This window comes from Diabrotica virgifera, chromosome 5, assembly GCF_917563875.1.
Source record: "Diabrotica virgifera virgifera chromosome 5, PGI_DIABVI_V3a".
Lineage (NCBI taxonomy): Eukaryota > Metazoa > Arthropoda > Insecta > Coleoptera > Chrysomelidae > Diabrotica > Diabrotica virgifera.
In genome coordinates this window covers 89,429,534-89,444,966 of record NC_065447.1, presented here as the reverse complement: position 1 = coordinate 89,444,966, position 15,433 = coordinate 89,429,534, and the positions used below count along the sequence as shown (strand labels likewise).

Here is a 15,433-nt window from a genome sequence, read left to right as displayed (position 1 = left end):
TTTCTATTAAACATTTGTAACTAAAACTTTCCAGAAAACTTCTTTGTACTCTATTTTTTTAACATAAACGTGATTAACAAGATAAATTTAAAATTTTGCCACTCAACTTTTTCGATTAAACTTTGCAATTCACGAATCTGCACCTTGTACTTTAAAAAATTCGTAACTTTTACTAGAATAGGACTAAAATCTTAAAACAGATACCGTTGTCTTCAAAAAGGTGAGCAACATATAGTGTACAAACCTTAGATAAAAAAATATTAAAATGGACCAGAGTTGTAGCGAGTTAAACGCAAAAAACGTGATTTCACTTTTTATTTTTATGGTAAAATTGCGATTTTGACAATATTCCCCCACCTAAAATTTAAAATAAATTTCATTTTCGTTTTCAGCACCGTCAAAAACATAATTTAAAGCCATTCACCCCCATGGTCAGTATCTCGAAAAATAACCGTTATATTGGTAATTTCTAATGTCGATAATAAAAGTTGCACTATTTTTTTTTTCTATAAAACATTTTTATCTAAAATTTTCCAGAAAACTTCTTTGTACTCTCTATTTTAACATAAATGTGATTAAAAGGCTAAATTTTAAATTTTGTCACTCAACTTTTGCGATTAAACTTTGCAATGCACAAATCCACACCTTTTCCTTTGAAAAATTCATAACCTTAATCAGAATAAGAATTAAAGCTTTAAACAGGTACTGTTATCTTCAGAAAATGGAAAATGGAAAATGGAACAGAGTTGTAGCGAGGTAAACGCAAAAAAACGTGATTTTATTTTTATTTTTAGGGTAAAATTGCGATTTTGACAATGTTCCCCCACATGAAATTCAAAATAAATCTCATTTTCGTTTTCAGCACCGTCAAAAACTATGTCTAAAATTGGTCATTCGCCTCTCCTTGGTCAGTACCTTGTCATTTTGGGGGTGCCTGGCTCTAGAATATTAATAATTATTATAATTTATGAATTAACATATGTAGTCAGTTGTTTATTGTTTGTTTGTTTATTTTATTATTTGTCTGTCATAACAAATATAATAAATATAATGTCAAACCAATCAAATTATACTGCTCAATATGGTCACTTACTAAGAGTCGTATCAGTTTTTTTAGGAACCAGCTGTACATAAAAATGGAGAGAATTATATTTTATACAATTTTTGTTTGGTCCAGTTTATGGTTTGCTGCTGATGACGTCAGCGTCTAGGTCGTTTGTGTCTCGTAAGGCTTCTCATCAGTTAGGATCTTAAATGTTGATTCTAGCACCACCAGCACTTAGGACCGGTACTTTATGTACCGGTTAAATCTCGGTTAGCTAACCGGGGTTTAATCGGGACAGAAATATATGCATAACGTAAACATAAACGCAATTATGCTTATTATTATAATCATAAATAATTATAATAATAATTATAATTGCATTTATTACAACGCAAGAGGCTCTAATAGGTACTTTTCTGTCCCGATTAAACCCTGATTAGCTAACCGAGGTTTAACCGGGACATAAAGTACCGGCCCTTAGTCTTCTCAATCAACACGTTTCTGTTCTGTGTTCTCCTACAGCCGAAATTAATCTTTCGAAGAATTCTTCGTAGCCATATATCTGATGTTTATGTCCAAATCTTGTTTAATTTTGTTTTTTAATTTTTCAACTATCACACGACAATTTTCATGTAACAAAAGGGAAAAAAGAGACTATACCCTGTTTTTAAAATAGGAGAAGTAAACTCAAAAGGCAGATTCGCACCCAATAATGTTACTAGAAAAATAACGAGATTTATCTTCTGTTTTGGTCGACCATGTCGGGTTTCGACGGTAATCCAGTAATCAGTATCGGACAACTTATAAGACTAATAACACTAATACGTCGCAAAGGAGTTCTAAAAACAACAGTTCTTTTATATCAATGCAGACCAAAAATCTAAAAATTAAAAGGAATAACACAGAAAACACAAAAAATCGCCGATGTGACTTAATTAACTCATGAATTTTAAATGTCAATAGTGTCAAAATTTCATAAATGTCAATAGTATCAAAATTGCATAACTTAGTTGAGTAAACTTGCCTGCTGTTGGTCCAATAATTACAAACAAGCATTACGGCCCGGTAAATTTGCTATTAGATAAATTTACTCCTAGTTTTCCAAGAGATATTATAGTTAAATGGAACGATCACACACTCATAAATACCATTAGCCCAATCAGGAAACACAAAATTTTACGAAAACCTCCAAATAAAGGAAGGATAAAAATTTGGGAATAGGTAGTTAAAATTATTTATTATTATAATAAGAAAAAGTTTACAATTCTACATCCCCTCCATTTTACAAAAATTGGGAAATACGGGGTGAAAAATATTTTCTCGGGGGTGAAAAAATATACGTTAATAATATATGTTATAAAATAACTAATTCTTAGTAACTTTTGTTCTATAGAGTTTTTTCACTAAGTTAATACTTTTCGAATTATTTGCGAGTGAATTTGTTCATTTTTGACAAAAAAAAAACATGTTTTGGACGGTTTTTCGCAGATAACTCAAAAAGTAAGTATTTTAGCGAAAAAATATTCTTAGCAAAAATATAGCCTATAAAAAACTGAAAAAAATGGTGTATGCATGAGGTCTGTAGACCCAGTAAAAGCAGAGTTGTAGCTAATGAAAAGTATGTTCTTCGTCAAATTCCAAATCGAATATTTCAATTTGAAATAACCCAAAAACGGAGCTCTTTCGTGGAAAGTTAATTACAACTTTTTTGAAGTGTTTAAAAAAAGGTTTATTTTTGTTTTTTAAAAAAACTTCTAACATTAAAAGTAAGTGAGTTACGCTCAAATATGGCTGGTCTTTTTTATTTTTTGCTAAAAAAATCGCGAAAATCACCTCCTAATTAGCTTCCCAAATAAAATTAATCGTTACCGTTTCACAAGTTACTTTACTTCTGTATTATTTATATTATCTATAAGTTTCATTGGTTCAAAGTGCTGATTTTTTAAAACAATTGGGTTTAAAATAAAACATTTTTTTTTATTTTAAAAAAAAAATTGAATTTTTTATGGAATTAACTTAAAAATTATTAGTAATACCAAAAATCTCAAAAAGTAATAAAATGTTTGTTTTGCTTTTCTCAATATTTTTAATTTTTTTTTTTTTTCTTATTAGACAAAAATTCGTTCAAGCCATTTTAACTACAGCTTTTTCAAAAATAAGCACTTTGAAACGATGAAACTTACAGATCATATAAATAATACATAAGCAAAGTAACTTGTCAAGTGGTAATGATGAAATTTATTTGTAATGCTAATTGGGGGTGATTTTCGCGATTATTTTTACCAAAAAATAAAAGGGACCAACAATATTTTGAGCGTAACTCACTTACATTTAATGTTAAAAGTTTTTTTTAAAATCAAAAATAAACCTTTAACGCTTTAAAAAAGTTTAAATGAGTTTTCTCCGAAAAGTGCTCCGTTTTTGGGTTATTTCACATTGAAATATTCGATTTGGAATTTGACGAAGAAGAACCTACTTTTCATTAGCTACATCTCTGCTTTTACTGGGTCTACAAACCTCATGCATATACCATTTTTTTCAATTTTTTATAAGCTATATTTCTGCTAAGAATATTTTTTTCATTAAAATACTTACTTTTTGAGTTATCTCCGAAAAACCGTCCAAAAACATGTATTTTTTTGTTAAAAATATACAGGGTTATTCAATATATTTTGACATCCCTGTAAACTGCTTTATTTGCAGAATTAGAAAAAAATGTAAAATACAAAAGTTATTTGATTTTTAAATTATGATTTTTTGGCATATATATCCTGCCAGTGACGTCATCCATTTGGTCGTGATGACGTAATCGACTATTTTTTTAAATGGGAATAGGGGTCGAGTGTTAGCTCATTTAAAAGGTTATTTAATTCCCTATTCAGTAATATAAACATTAACTTGATTAATCATACAGGGTGTTCAAAAAATTATTTTTTTGGATTAAATTAATTGGCACAAAAAGAAGAATGTATGTAATTTATTTAATTTAAAATACATTTTACTGCTGTTAGAAAACAGAAATAAAAGTTTATTACACAAATAAACATTGATTTTTGCTTAAATTCAATGTTCAAACTGTCAAGAGGCTGACGGGTGGCAGCTTGAACATTGAATTTAAGTGCAAAGTAATGTTTATTTACTAAAAAGGGGTAGTTCCCTGGATTGGCTGTATACCTTATAGTTAAACAAACTGGAACATGAAGTAAAAACCACTTCTATGTAAAAGGTATATTTACTAAAAATTTTTAGAATCCCAATGGATTCAATAAAATGAGTTCATCAGAACGTTTTCAAACCTATCGGTCCATCATCAGTGAATCTAAAATCAAATAAGTAATCCCACTATTAAAATTGAAAAGATGGTTGAAATTGTGAAAGTTAAAAAATGTGGTTATGATTACTTACTTGAATACTTGCAAAATAGCCCCAGAACCAAACAATGGTTGTGATTATAAATAAATCTACATTATGTTGAAATAAATTTAAAATGGCTAAACGCCGATGTTCAAGGATTAAACCTCTGGGAACATGGTGAAACTCTACCCGAGGACCCAATCAACCATCTTCGGTCAACGATGACTACTAAGTGTCAAAGCTATGTAAGGAAATGCTTGATGTGACATTGACAGTTAAGGAAGAAGGTAGTCGATTTTCTAGGAAATTTAAAAACAAAGTCATGATCCAAAACGAAGATATGGTAAAGCTTTTAATATCTGAAATTGTCTGTTAATTAAATCTATTGTTTTTTAAAATTAAAAGATAATGTGTTTTACAAAATAAAAATTATCTTAACTGTAGGTAACTACAAATTGACTGTATCAAATAAAATTAACCTAATCAAAAAATTAAAATATGATAAAGTGAACTGATTAGTAGTAATAACAGAAATAAAATTAAATAAGTGGTGTTATAGAAGAAGTTTTAAATTTTGAAAAGGGATATTATTATATCAAGAAATTTATATGTCCACAGTATGTGTATTGATGGTTGTATAGGTAGAAGGGAAATTATTGTTTGGATGTAGGTGAAAATTAAAATTTTTTTATATAGATTGGAGTTAAGATAAAGTCAATCTGATAGTAGAAAATATGAATCAGGAATGCAATTATTATGGAACAATTTTTATGAAATTGAGAAAATTCTTGTGACAAACTGGTGAATATGTAAAATTGATAATAAATAATTGTAGGATAACAGGTTGCCCAGTTGATACAAACTAAAATTTAATTAGTATAGAAAACAATAGGTGTAATGAATAAAATAGAATTAATAAAACAAAATTAAGAGAATGAATATTGTTATAATTTGATTAAAGAATGACTGAGTTTAACTGTGATAAATGAAATAAAGTGATGAAATGTTAGATGTGGAGATAAAAAATATATTTGGAAAAGGTCAAAGACAAAAAGCAAAGGAGTGTGATGTAGGGTCAAAGCATAGGTGAAATGAGTGAAAGAGAAAGATTGGAGAAGTTGGGTATGAGGGTTGAACTGAATGAAGAAAAGAAATGAAAGAAGTGTGAAAAGGGGGTATGGTAAATTAATTAGGTTTTGATTAAGAGGAGTTCATGTGGTTAGTAATGATTAGTATGTGTAAAGGAGTTTGGAGCCAGTAAGGGAACGAAGAAGATAGTTGACAGTGGGTAAATGGATGAAGAAGATAGCAGATAGGATAGGAAAAGGGAAGGTATAACAAAGTAATAGGAATTATGAAAATAATTGACGGTGAATGGGGACAAAATTGCGGTTAAGGGATGTTTGTCGGTTAACACAATTGGGACTTTTCTTTAGGTCTTTGACAATTTCCAAATCCTCGTATAAGTCTAAACGGAGTGTATTTTTTTGTTGAATGTTGTGTATCAACTGGACCCCATCAGGAATCTTAAGTTCGTGTTTATTGACTTTTAAATGGTGTGAAAAAGCTGAAGTGGTATCTCTCTTACTGTGTTCTGCCGATCGGGTGGAAAGAGATCTATAAGTTCTACCAATGTAGGTAGCATCGCAGTCTGAACAAGAGAGTCTGTATACCCCACTACGGCTCATGTAATGGATAGGGTCTTTGGTGTTAGTTAAGCTTTTATTGAGGGTGTTATTGACTTTAAATGAGATTTTGATGTTATCACAAGAATTAGAAATGATTTTTTTGACTCTTTCAGATAATTTGGAGTTATTAAACGGCAAGGAGGCATAAATTGTAGTAGTTGTGGAAGATGATGAGAAAGCGGATTGTTGAAGTAACTTAAGTTCTCTTTTCTGTTGAAGTTTATGGATGATGTCTGGGTCATAACCATTGTTAACTGCAATTTGTTTGATGATGTTCAGTTCTTTGTTAAATTCAGTTGTAGATAGAGGAATAGAGTTTAATCTATGTATAAAACTACGAAATGCAGAAAGTTTATGTGAAAGAGGATGGTTAGAAGTGGAATGGATAACGTGATCAGTCTGTGTAGGTTTACGGTAGATACCAAAGTTGAAGTGGTCATATAGTCTGGTAATAGATATGTCCAGGAAGTTAATGGAGTTAGAAGATTCTAGTTCCATGGTAAAAGTGATTTTAGGATGGATTAGATTGATTTTATGAAGTAAGTTGTGAGCTGAGTCGGAGTTACCAGATATGAGGACTAAAATGTCATCTACATAACGAAACCAATGTAATATCTCTGGATTTTTTGTGATATGATTGGATTCTAAATGATCCATAAAGACATCAGCTAAGAAAGGGGATAAGCAACTTCCCATTGCTAAACCATCTGGTTGTTGATAAAAGTTGTTGTTGAAGACAAAGTAATCTTGAGATAGGCAGATTTTGAGAATGTTTATAATAGACGAAGTGGTAGTGGAGGTCACCGAATTATTTAAAAGAAGCGAGTTGACCAGACTAATCGATTCATTTTTTGGGACTGAAGTGAATAAATTGCTAACATCAAAAGAAAGCATGACGATATTCGGATTAAGATTGACAAGTTGAAGTTTTTCAACTAATTGGCGAGAATTCAAAACAGTAAACTGTGGGGTGAAGTTAATAAAATTTTTAATAATGTTAAGAATGAATTTGGATAAAATAGAGACTGGAGTATTGATGAAACTGACAACGGGACGAATGGGAATGTCAACCTTATGTATCTTTGGTAAACCGTATAACCTGGGAGTGAGTGGATTAGACGGAATTTTGGTGTAAGGTGCTTCATATTCAGAGAAGAAATCAGTAAACTGTTTAAGATTGTTTTTCATTTTTGAAACAAAAGATTTTGAAGGATCAACAGGGAGAAGATTAAAATTATTGTTATTTAGGAAAGATGTGACTTTGTCGATGTATAGTTGTTGGTCTAAAATAACAAGGCAGTTACGCTTATCTGCTTTACTAAAAATGAGGTGTTGGTTTTTGATCTTATTTTTAATAGATTTGAGTGTGGATAGAAGGGATTTAGACTTGTTAAATGAAAAATTGGGAAAAGATGAAGATGACGTGGAAGTAGAAGAGGAATTGATGTTGGAAATAGAAGAATTGTTATTAGAGAGAAGTTTAGTTTTGAATTTGTTGATAGTTTGGATGCAAGAGTTTCTGATTGATGTTTTTTGTGTAAGTGAAATGTAACTTCCTGGACATATCTATTACCAGACTATATGACCACTTCAACTTTGGTATCTACCGTAAACCTACACAGACTGATCACGTTATCCATTCCACTTCTAACCATCCTCTTTCACATAAACTTTCTGCATTTCGTAGTTTTATACATAGATTAAACTCTATTCCTCTATCTACAACTGAATTTAACAAAGAACTGAACATCATCAAACAAATTGCAGTTAACAATGGTTATGACCCAGACATCATCCATAAACTTCAACAGAAAAGAGAACTTAAGTTACTTCAACAATCCGCTTTCTCATCATCTTCCACAACTACTACAATTTATGCCTCCTTACCGTTTAATAACTCCAAATTATCTGAAAGAGTCAAACAAATCATTTCTAATTCTTGTGATAACATCAAAATCTCATTTAAAGTCAATAACACCCTCAATAAAAGCTTAACTAACACCAAAGACCCTATCCATTACATGAGCCGTAGTGGGGTATACGGACTCTCTTGTTCAGACTGCGATGCTACCTACATTGGTAGAACTTATAGATCTCTTTCCACCCGATCGGCAGAACACAGTAAGAGAGATACCACTTCAGCTTTTTCACACCATTTAAAAGTCAATAAACACGAACTTAAGATTCCTGATGGGGTCCAGTTGATACACAACATTCAACAAAAAAATACACTCCGTTTAGACTTATACGAGGATTTGGAAATTGTCAAAGACCTAAAGAAAAGTCCCAATTGTGTTAACCGACAAACATCCCTTAACCGCAATTTTGTCCCCATTCACCGTCAATTATTTTCATAATTCCTATTACTTTGTTATACCTTCCCTTTTCCTATCCTATCTGCTATCTTCTTCATCCATTTACCCACTGTCAACTATCTTCTTCGTTCCCTTACTGGCTCCAAACTCCTTTACACATACTAATCATTACTAACCACATGAACTCCTCTTAATCAAAACCTAATTAATTTACCATACCCCCTTTTCACACTTCTTTCATTTCTTTTCTTCATTCAGTTCAACCCTCATACCCAACTTCTCCAATCTTTCTCTTTCACTCATTTCACCTATGCTTTGACCCTACATCACACTCCTTTGCTTTTTGTCTTTGACCTTTTCCAAATATATTTTTTATCTCCACATCTAACATTTCATCACTTTATTTCATTTATCACAGTTAAACTCAGTCATTCTTTAATCAAATTATAACAATATTCATTCTCTTAATTTTGTTTTATTAATTCTATTTTATTCATTACACCTATTGTTTTCTATACTAATTAAATTTTAGTTTGTATCAACTGGGCAACCTGTTATCCTACAATTATTTATTATCAATTTTACATATTCACCAGTTTGTCACAAGAATTTTCTCAATTTCATAAAAATTGTTCCATAATAATTGCATTCCTGATTCATATTTTCTACTATCAGATTGACTTTATCTTAACTCCAATCTATATAAAAAAATTTTAATTTTCACCTACATCCAAACAATAATTTCCCTTCTACCTATACAACCATCAATACACATACTGTGGACATATAAATTTCTTGATATAATAATATCCCTTTTCAAAATTTAAAACTTCTTCTATAACACCACTTATTTAATTTTATTTCTGTTATTACTACTAATCAGTTCACTTTATCATATATTAATTTTTTGATTAGGTTAATTTTATTTGATACAGTCAATTTGTAGTTACCTACAGTTAAGATAATTTTTATTTTGTAAAACACATTATCTTTTAATTTTAAAAAACAATAGATTTAATTAACAGACAATTTCAGATATTAAAAGCTTTACCATATCTTCGTTTTGGATCATGACTTTGTTTTTAAATTTCCTAGAAAATCGACTACCTTCTTCCTTAGCTGTCAATGTCACATCAAGCATTTCCTTACATAGCTTTGACACTTAGTAGTCATCGTTGACCGAAGATGGTTGATTGGGTCCTCGGGTAGAGTTTCACCATGTTCCCAGAGGTTTAATCCTTGAACATCGGCGTTTAGCCATTTTAAATTTATTTCAACATAATGTAGATTTATTTATAATCACAACCATTGTTTGGTTCTGGGGCTATTTTGCAAGTATTCAAGTAAGTAATCATAACCACATTTTTTAACTTTCACAATTTCAACCATCTTTTCAATTTTAATAGTGGGATTACTTATTTGATTTTAGATTCACTGATGATGGACCGATAGGTTTGAAAACGTTCTGATGAACTCATTTTATTGAATCCATTGGGATTCTAAAAATTTTTAGTAAATATACCTTTTACATAGAAGTGGTTTTTACTTCATGTTCCAGTTTGTTTAATGTTTATTTGTTCAATACACATTTATTTCTATTTTCTGACAGCAGTAGAATGTATTTTGAATTAAATAAATTACATTCATTCTTCTTTTTGTGTAAATTAATTTAATTAAAAAAAAATTTTGGACACCCTGTATAATTAATCATGTTAATGTTTATATTACTGAATAGATAATTGAATAACCTTTCAAATGAGCTAGCACTCGACCTCTATTACCATTTAAAAAAATTGTCGATTACGTCATCACGCCCAAATGGATGACGTCACTAGTACAATATATATGTCAAAAAACCATAATTTAACACATTGAATTGCATTGAATTTTGTATTTTACATTTTTTTCTAATTCGGTAAATAAAGCAGTTTACAGGGGGGTCAAAATATAGTGAATAACCCTGTACATATTCACTTCCAAATAACTCAAAAAGTATTGACTTAGCGAAAAAACTCTATAGAACAAAAGTTGTTTAGAATTAGTCATTTTATCAAATTCCGGTCTTACTTTGAATGTATATTTTTCACTTCCGAGAGGGGATATTCCCCTCCATTTTTGTAAAATGAGGGGGATGTAGAATTGTAAACTTTTTCTTATATAATAATAGACAATTTCAACTACCTATTTCCAAATTTTCATCCTTCCTTTTTTTTTAGTCAGATTGTTCTTTGATCGGGCTACATAGGCAACGTAGAAATAGCAAACGATCTTTCTTCAGTTCTTTAATTTCTTTTAAGTTAATCTGAGAACTATGAAAACTATAGATAATATTATTCAAATCCATCGAAAATATGCAGACTATATATGAAAAAGACATGTACGAGAAATTATCAGGATCTTTAAAGTTACGAAATATGTAGAAGTCTCAATTTAATTTTCCTATATTTTTCTGTTTCTCAGCGGTTCCAGTGTACTCACATATTTATTTTGGAACTAAAAAAAATGTGCAATGTGTTAAACATAATCTTTGTCTTTTTTGCTAGGTGGACAATGAAAAGGAAAGAAGAGCTAAGTTGGCAGCAGAAAGACGAGCTATATTGATGGCCCAGATGCAGGTGATGCAAAAGAATTTTATAAAAGAGAATGCCAGTTTGTTTGAAGAAACTAGTACTGGTGAATTGTAAGTATTGATTTGATCATATAGTTTTTAGCTTCATTTACGTATTTCAAAAGTAGATCATAATATTCCCCTTGCAGATAGGTGTTTCCGAATACAAACACTATCTTAGGATATATTCGCGGTGTGCAAGTACTTGGAGAGGATACGAGAAACGATCGTGCGCGAATAGCGGAGAGATCTTGCAACTTTCCTAAATAAATCATATTGTCAATTGAAATTGTCAAATTGACGTATATTTCATACCGACTGTCATTGAAGAAGAAAAATTATATGTTGCTCCACAATATTGATATGATAAGCAATTATTATATAAAAGTAAATTTAAATAATTGTATTTTGCTTGCAGTACTGCATTTTAATATTTAATTTTATTTACTACATACAATTACCTTTTAATAACATAGCCTAAATCTTACTTTTTCTTCTTATAATTTTTTGGGCTATGGTCTTGACAATTATCCAGCAACCAGGACTAATATAATTGGCCAATATAATTAAAAGTGCGAAAAATGTTGCTGACCTATGAAACCAGGTGTCGCTTTTGCGAACTTGCACGGTCCCAATAATCACTTTATGCAACAGAAAACAAAAAGTTTTTTATTTCTACAAAATATAGTCAACTTGGCATATTTTGCTGAAAGATCAGTTTGTTCACGAGAATTACTACTACTACACGTCGGTTTATAACGTTCTCCGCCGTTTTCCGACTTCCAATCGCCACTTCGTTCGGTTGTTCCATAGATCCTCTTCTATTTCTCTTTCTCTCAGTTCTTATTTATTCCTTCGCTCCAACTTTTTCTCGTCTACCTAGTTTTCTCTTTCCTTCTGGTTGCCATTTTAATATTTCCTTTGGTATTCGTTGTTCATCCATTCTTTGTATATGTCCGAACCAGATAAGTTGTTTTGTTGTTAGTTCATCCGTAATTGTTCATTTGATTTCCAATATTTCTCTAATGCGTTCGTTGGTAATCCTTTCTCTTCTAGATCTTCCTGCGGCTCTTCTCCAAAAATCCATTTCCTTTGCTCTCAGCGTTGCCAGGGTTCTTTCAGTGGCCATACCTCACAGCTCTATAGACTGATACTTTTTACTACAGTTTCATTCCTCTTTTTATTTTCTTTGTTGATGAATTGGTACGATAAAATGCTATTTAACATTGTGATGGCTTTTCTCTCTGACGTATTTCTCTCTCTTATGGCTCTGTCTAATGTTTCATCGTGCGAAATAGTGATACCTAGATACTTGTAGTCACAGCAGTGCTTTATCGTGGTGTTACCGTCTAATATGAGATCTTTTTGTTCTCCTCCAATGCACAAGTATTCGATATTCTTTTTATTTATTTCTAGACCCCATATATCATACTCTTCAATTAATTTTCGTGCCATATAGTTTAATTCGTCATAATCTTGAGCCATCATTACTTGATCGTTTGCAAAATTGACCGTATATACCATAGTGTTGGTGAGTGGTATCCCCATTGTTCAACATTTTTGTTTCCATCTTTTTAAAGCACTTTCGAGGTATATTTTAAATAAAGTGGGGGACAGGCAATATCCTTGCTTTAATCCTTTTGATGTTATAAATCCTGTTGTTATTATTTGTGTCCCTGTTTTTATTTTTGTTATTGGTTATATTGGGATTGTATAGCACTTTGACGGCTTTTATTAATTCTGTATTAATATTCGTGCTTTCCATTGATTGCCACAGCTTCTTCAGTGGAACACTGTCGTAGGCTTTCCGTAGGTCGACAAACAATATATGAATTTCTTGATTCTGTGCCTTGTGATCTTTTTTTCTATTGTACTTCTGCTTGTTTTTCTTTATATTTTATTTTGTCTTGTAATGATTTGGCGCTTAAATATTGTTGGTATGGTTGTCTTTTACATTTTATTTCTTCCTCTATTTCGCCAATCCCTCCAGTATGTTTTTTTAATATCGATCAGGAGAATTATATTTCTTCGAAAAAATTGTATACCTTATTTAAAGTTTTATTACTCTTTTTACCTAACGAAATTTACATTAGAGGCTAGAAAAACCAACGAAACATGTCAAGTTGACAATATTCTGTGAGAATCAAAAAACAATGTTGTGTTTCTATCTTCTTCTTCATGTGCTGTGCTCAATTATCGAGCGTTGGCTATAAAATTAATTGGTTATAATAGTATTGTGTTTCTATGTTTTCTTTTATTATTGAACATGAAGTCTAATCAAGAAACCGCCAATTCTATAAATATGCAGATTGCTACTAAAGTTGACTTTACACTACATGATTTATCATGTGATTTGTCATATGATTTGGCCCATTACGAGCCGCATGACAATGCTTATGATAAAACGATCCGAATGACAATGCTTATGACAAAAGCATATGACAAATCACACAGTGTAAACATGTAAATTTCACTCCATGACAAATCACATGATTATCATCATCATCAACAACAACCCGTACGCGTCCACTGCTGGACATAGGTCTCCCTCAGCTCTTTCCAGTTATCTCTATTTTGTGCGGCTTGCATCCAATTACCGATAACATGTTTCAAATCATCGGCCCATCTGGTTAGTGGGCGTCCTCTGCTCCGCAGTGCTTCTTCTCGCGGCCTCCACTCGACAATACGTTTTGTCCATCGGTTGTCTGGCAATCTGGCGACGTGTCCTGCCCAATTCCACTTAAGCGACGCGATTTTTTCGACAACGTCTGTTGTTTTTGTTCTACAGCGTATTTCTTCGTTTGGGATTCGGTCTCTCAGGGAGACACCCAACATCTGGCGCTCCATAGCTCTCTGAGTTACGCGAATCTTGTTCACTACCTTTTTTGTTAGTGTTAATGTTTCGGCTCCATAAGTGAGTACAGGCAACACACACTGGTCAAAGATTTTCCTTTTGAGGCATATTGTCAAGTCCGATTTAAATACATAGTTCAGTTTACCAAACGCTGCCCAGGCTAATCCTAGGCGACGTGGGAGTTCGCACGTCTGGTTATCTTGTCCCAACCGAATTTCATGTCTCAAGTACTTATAAGATGTAGTCTGCTCAATATCCATTCCATCAACAACAATATTACGATTTAGCAGCAGATTAGTCATTATTTGCGTCTTGTTGATGTTAATCTTTAGTCAGACCTCTAAGGAAGCGTAATATAATTTGTTCAACATTATTATTACATCATCCATACGATCGGCTATAAGGACGATGTGATCTGCGAATCTCAAATGACTGAGCTTCTCTCCATTTATATTGATACCATATTCGTTTAGATCTGCCTTCTTAAATGTGTGTTCTAAAAGGGTTGTGAATAGCTTTGGTGAGATGGTGTCTCCCTGCAGTACCCCTCGCTGTATACAGAATGTATTTGTCTGTTGTTCAGACAGTATTACGCTAGCCGTTGCCTTTTGGTAGATATATTTGATCATGTTAATGTAGCGATGGTCTATTCGGCATTCTGTCAATGCTTTTAACATTTTCTGCTGGCTTATGGTATCGAATGCTTTCTCGTAGTCCACGAATATCAGTGCCAATGGTTTGTTGTATTCCGCAGACTTCTCTGTTAGGTTTTTTATTACCAGTGAGTGGTCGTTAGTGCTATATCCAGATCTAAATCCAGCTTGTTCTCTAGGCTGATAGAAGTCTAACTTAGCCTCCAGTCTTTTTTTGATAATTTTTGGTGAAAAGTTTATATATGTGTGATAGCAAACTGATAGGACGGTAATTTTTTAGATCTGTTATGTCACCCTTTTTGTGTAATAAAACAATGACTGCATTGTTCCATTGAGAAGAAGTTTTTCCTTGGTAAATGCATTAGGTGAAAAGTTTGGCCAAAGCCTGGATAATTTTATTTCCACCTTGTTTGCTTGCGTCGATTACTATTCCGTCATCGCCAGGGGATTAATTATGTTTCATTTCAAGTGCCTTTTTAACTTCATGTGGTGTTACTTCTGGCATTAATTCTGATCCCTGGTTTGTGATTTTGGGCAGGGGCTGATCTTGCCTTTCGTTGGTGCTCTCATACATTTCGCGATAAAACGATTCGACAACCTTAAGGATTTCGGCTTTATCCTTGGCAATGTTGCCATCTTTGTTTCTGATTTTGTACATATTTTTGTTACCGATGTTATTCGTATTTCGCCTCAAAACTATTCGTATTTCGCCTCAAAACTTTTAAACCTTTGTTTTCTTGAATGATGTGAGTTATTTCTCTTGTGTTGTTTTCTCTTATGTCTTTTCGGATTGCTCAGTGGATATCTTTATTTAATTTCTTCAGTGTTGTGTAGTTGGAGTCGTATTTTTCCGTCAACTGTCTTCTTTTACTTATTAACTCTTTGGTATTTTGGCTTAATTTTTCTTTATGGGTCA

The 15,433-nt window shown here is 32.0% G+C and overlaps 1 protein-coding gene across 2 annotated transcripts in view; it reads left to right on the top strand.

Moving 5' to 3' along the window:
* Nucleotides 1-15,433, top strand: part of LOC126884287 (E3 ubiquitin-protein ligase UBR2) — a 155,376-nt gene that overhangs the window by 127,804 nt on the left and 12,139 nt on the right. For both annotated transcript variants that reach the window (XM_050650216.1, XM_050650215.1), the window contains one exon: nt 10,946-11,082. In XM_050650216.1, coding sequence (XP_050506173.1) covers nt 10,946-11,082 — 137 coding nt within the window. The remainder of the gene's footprint in view (nt 1-10,945; nt 11,083-15,433) is intronic.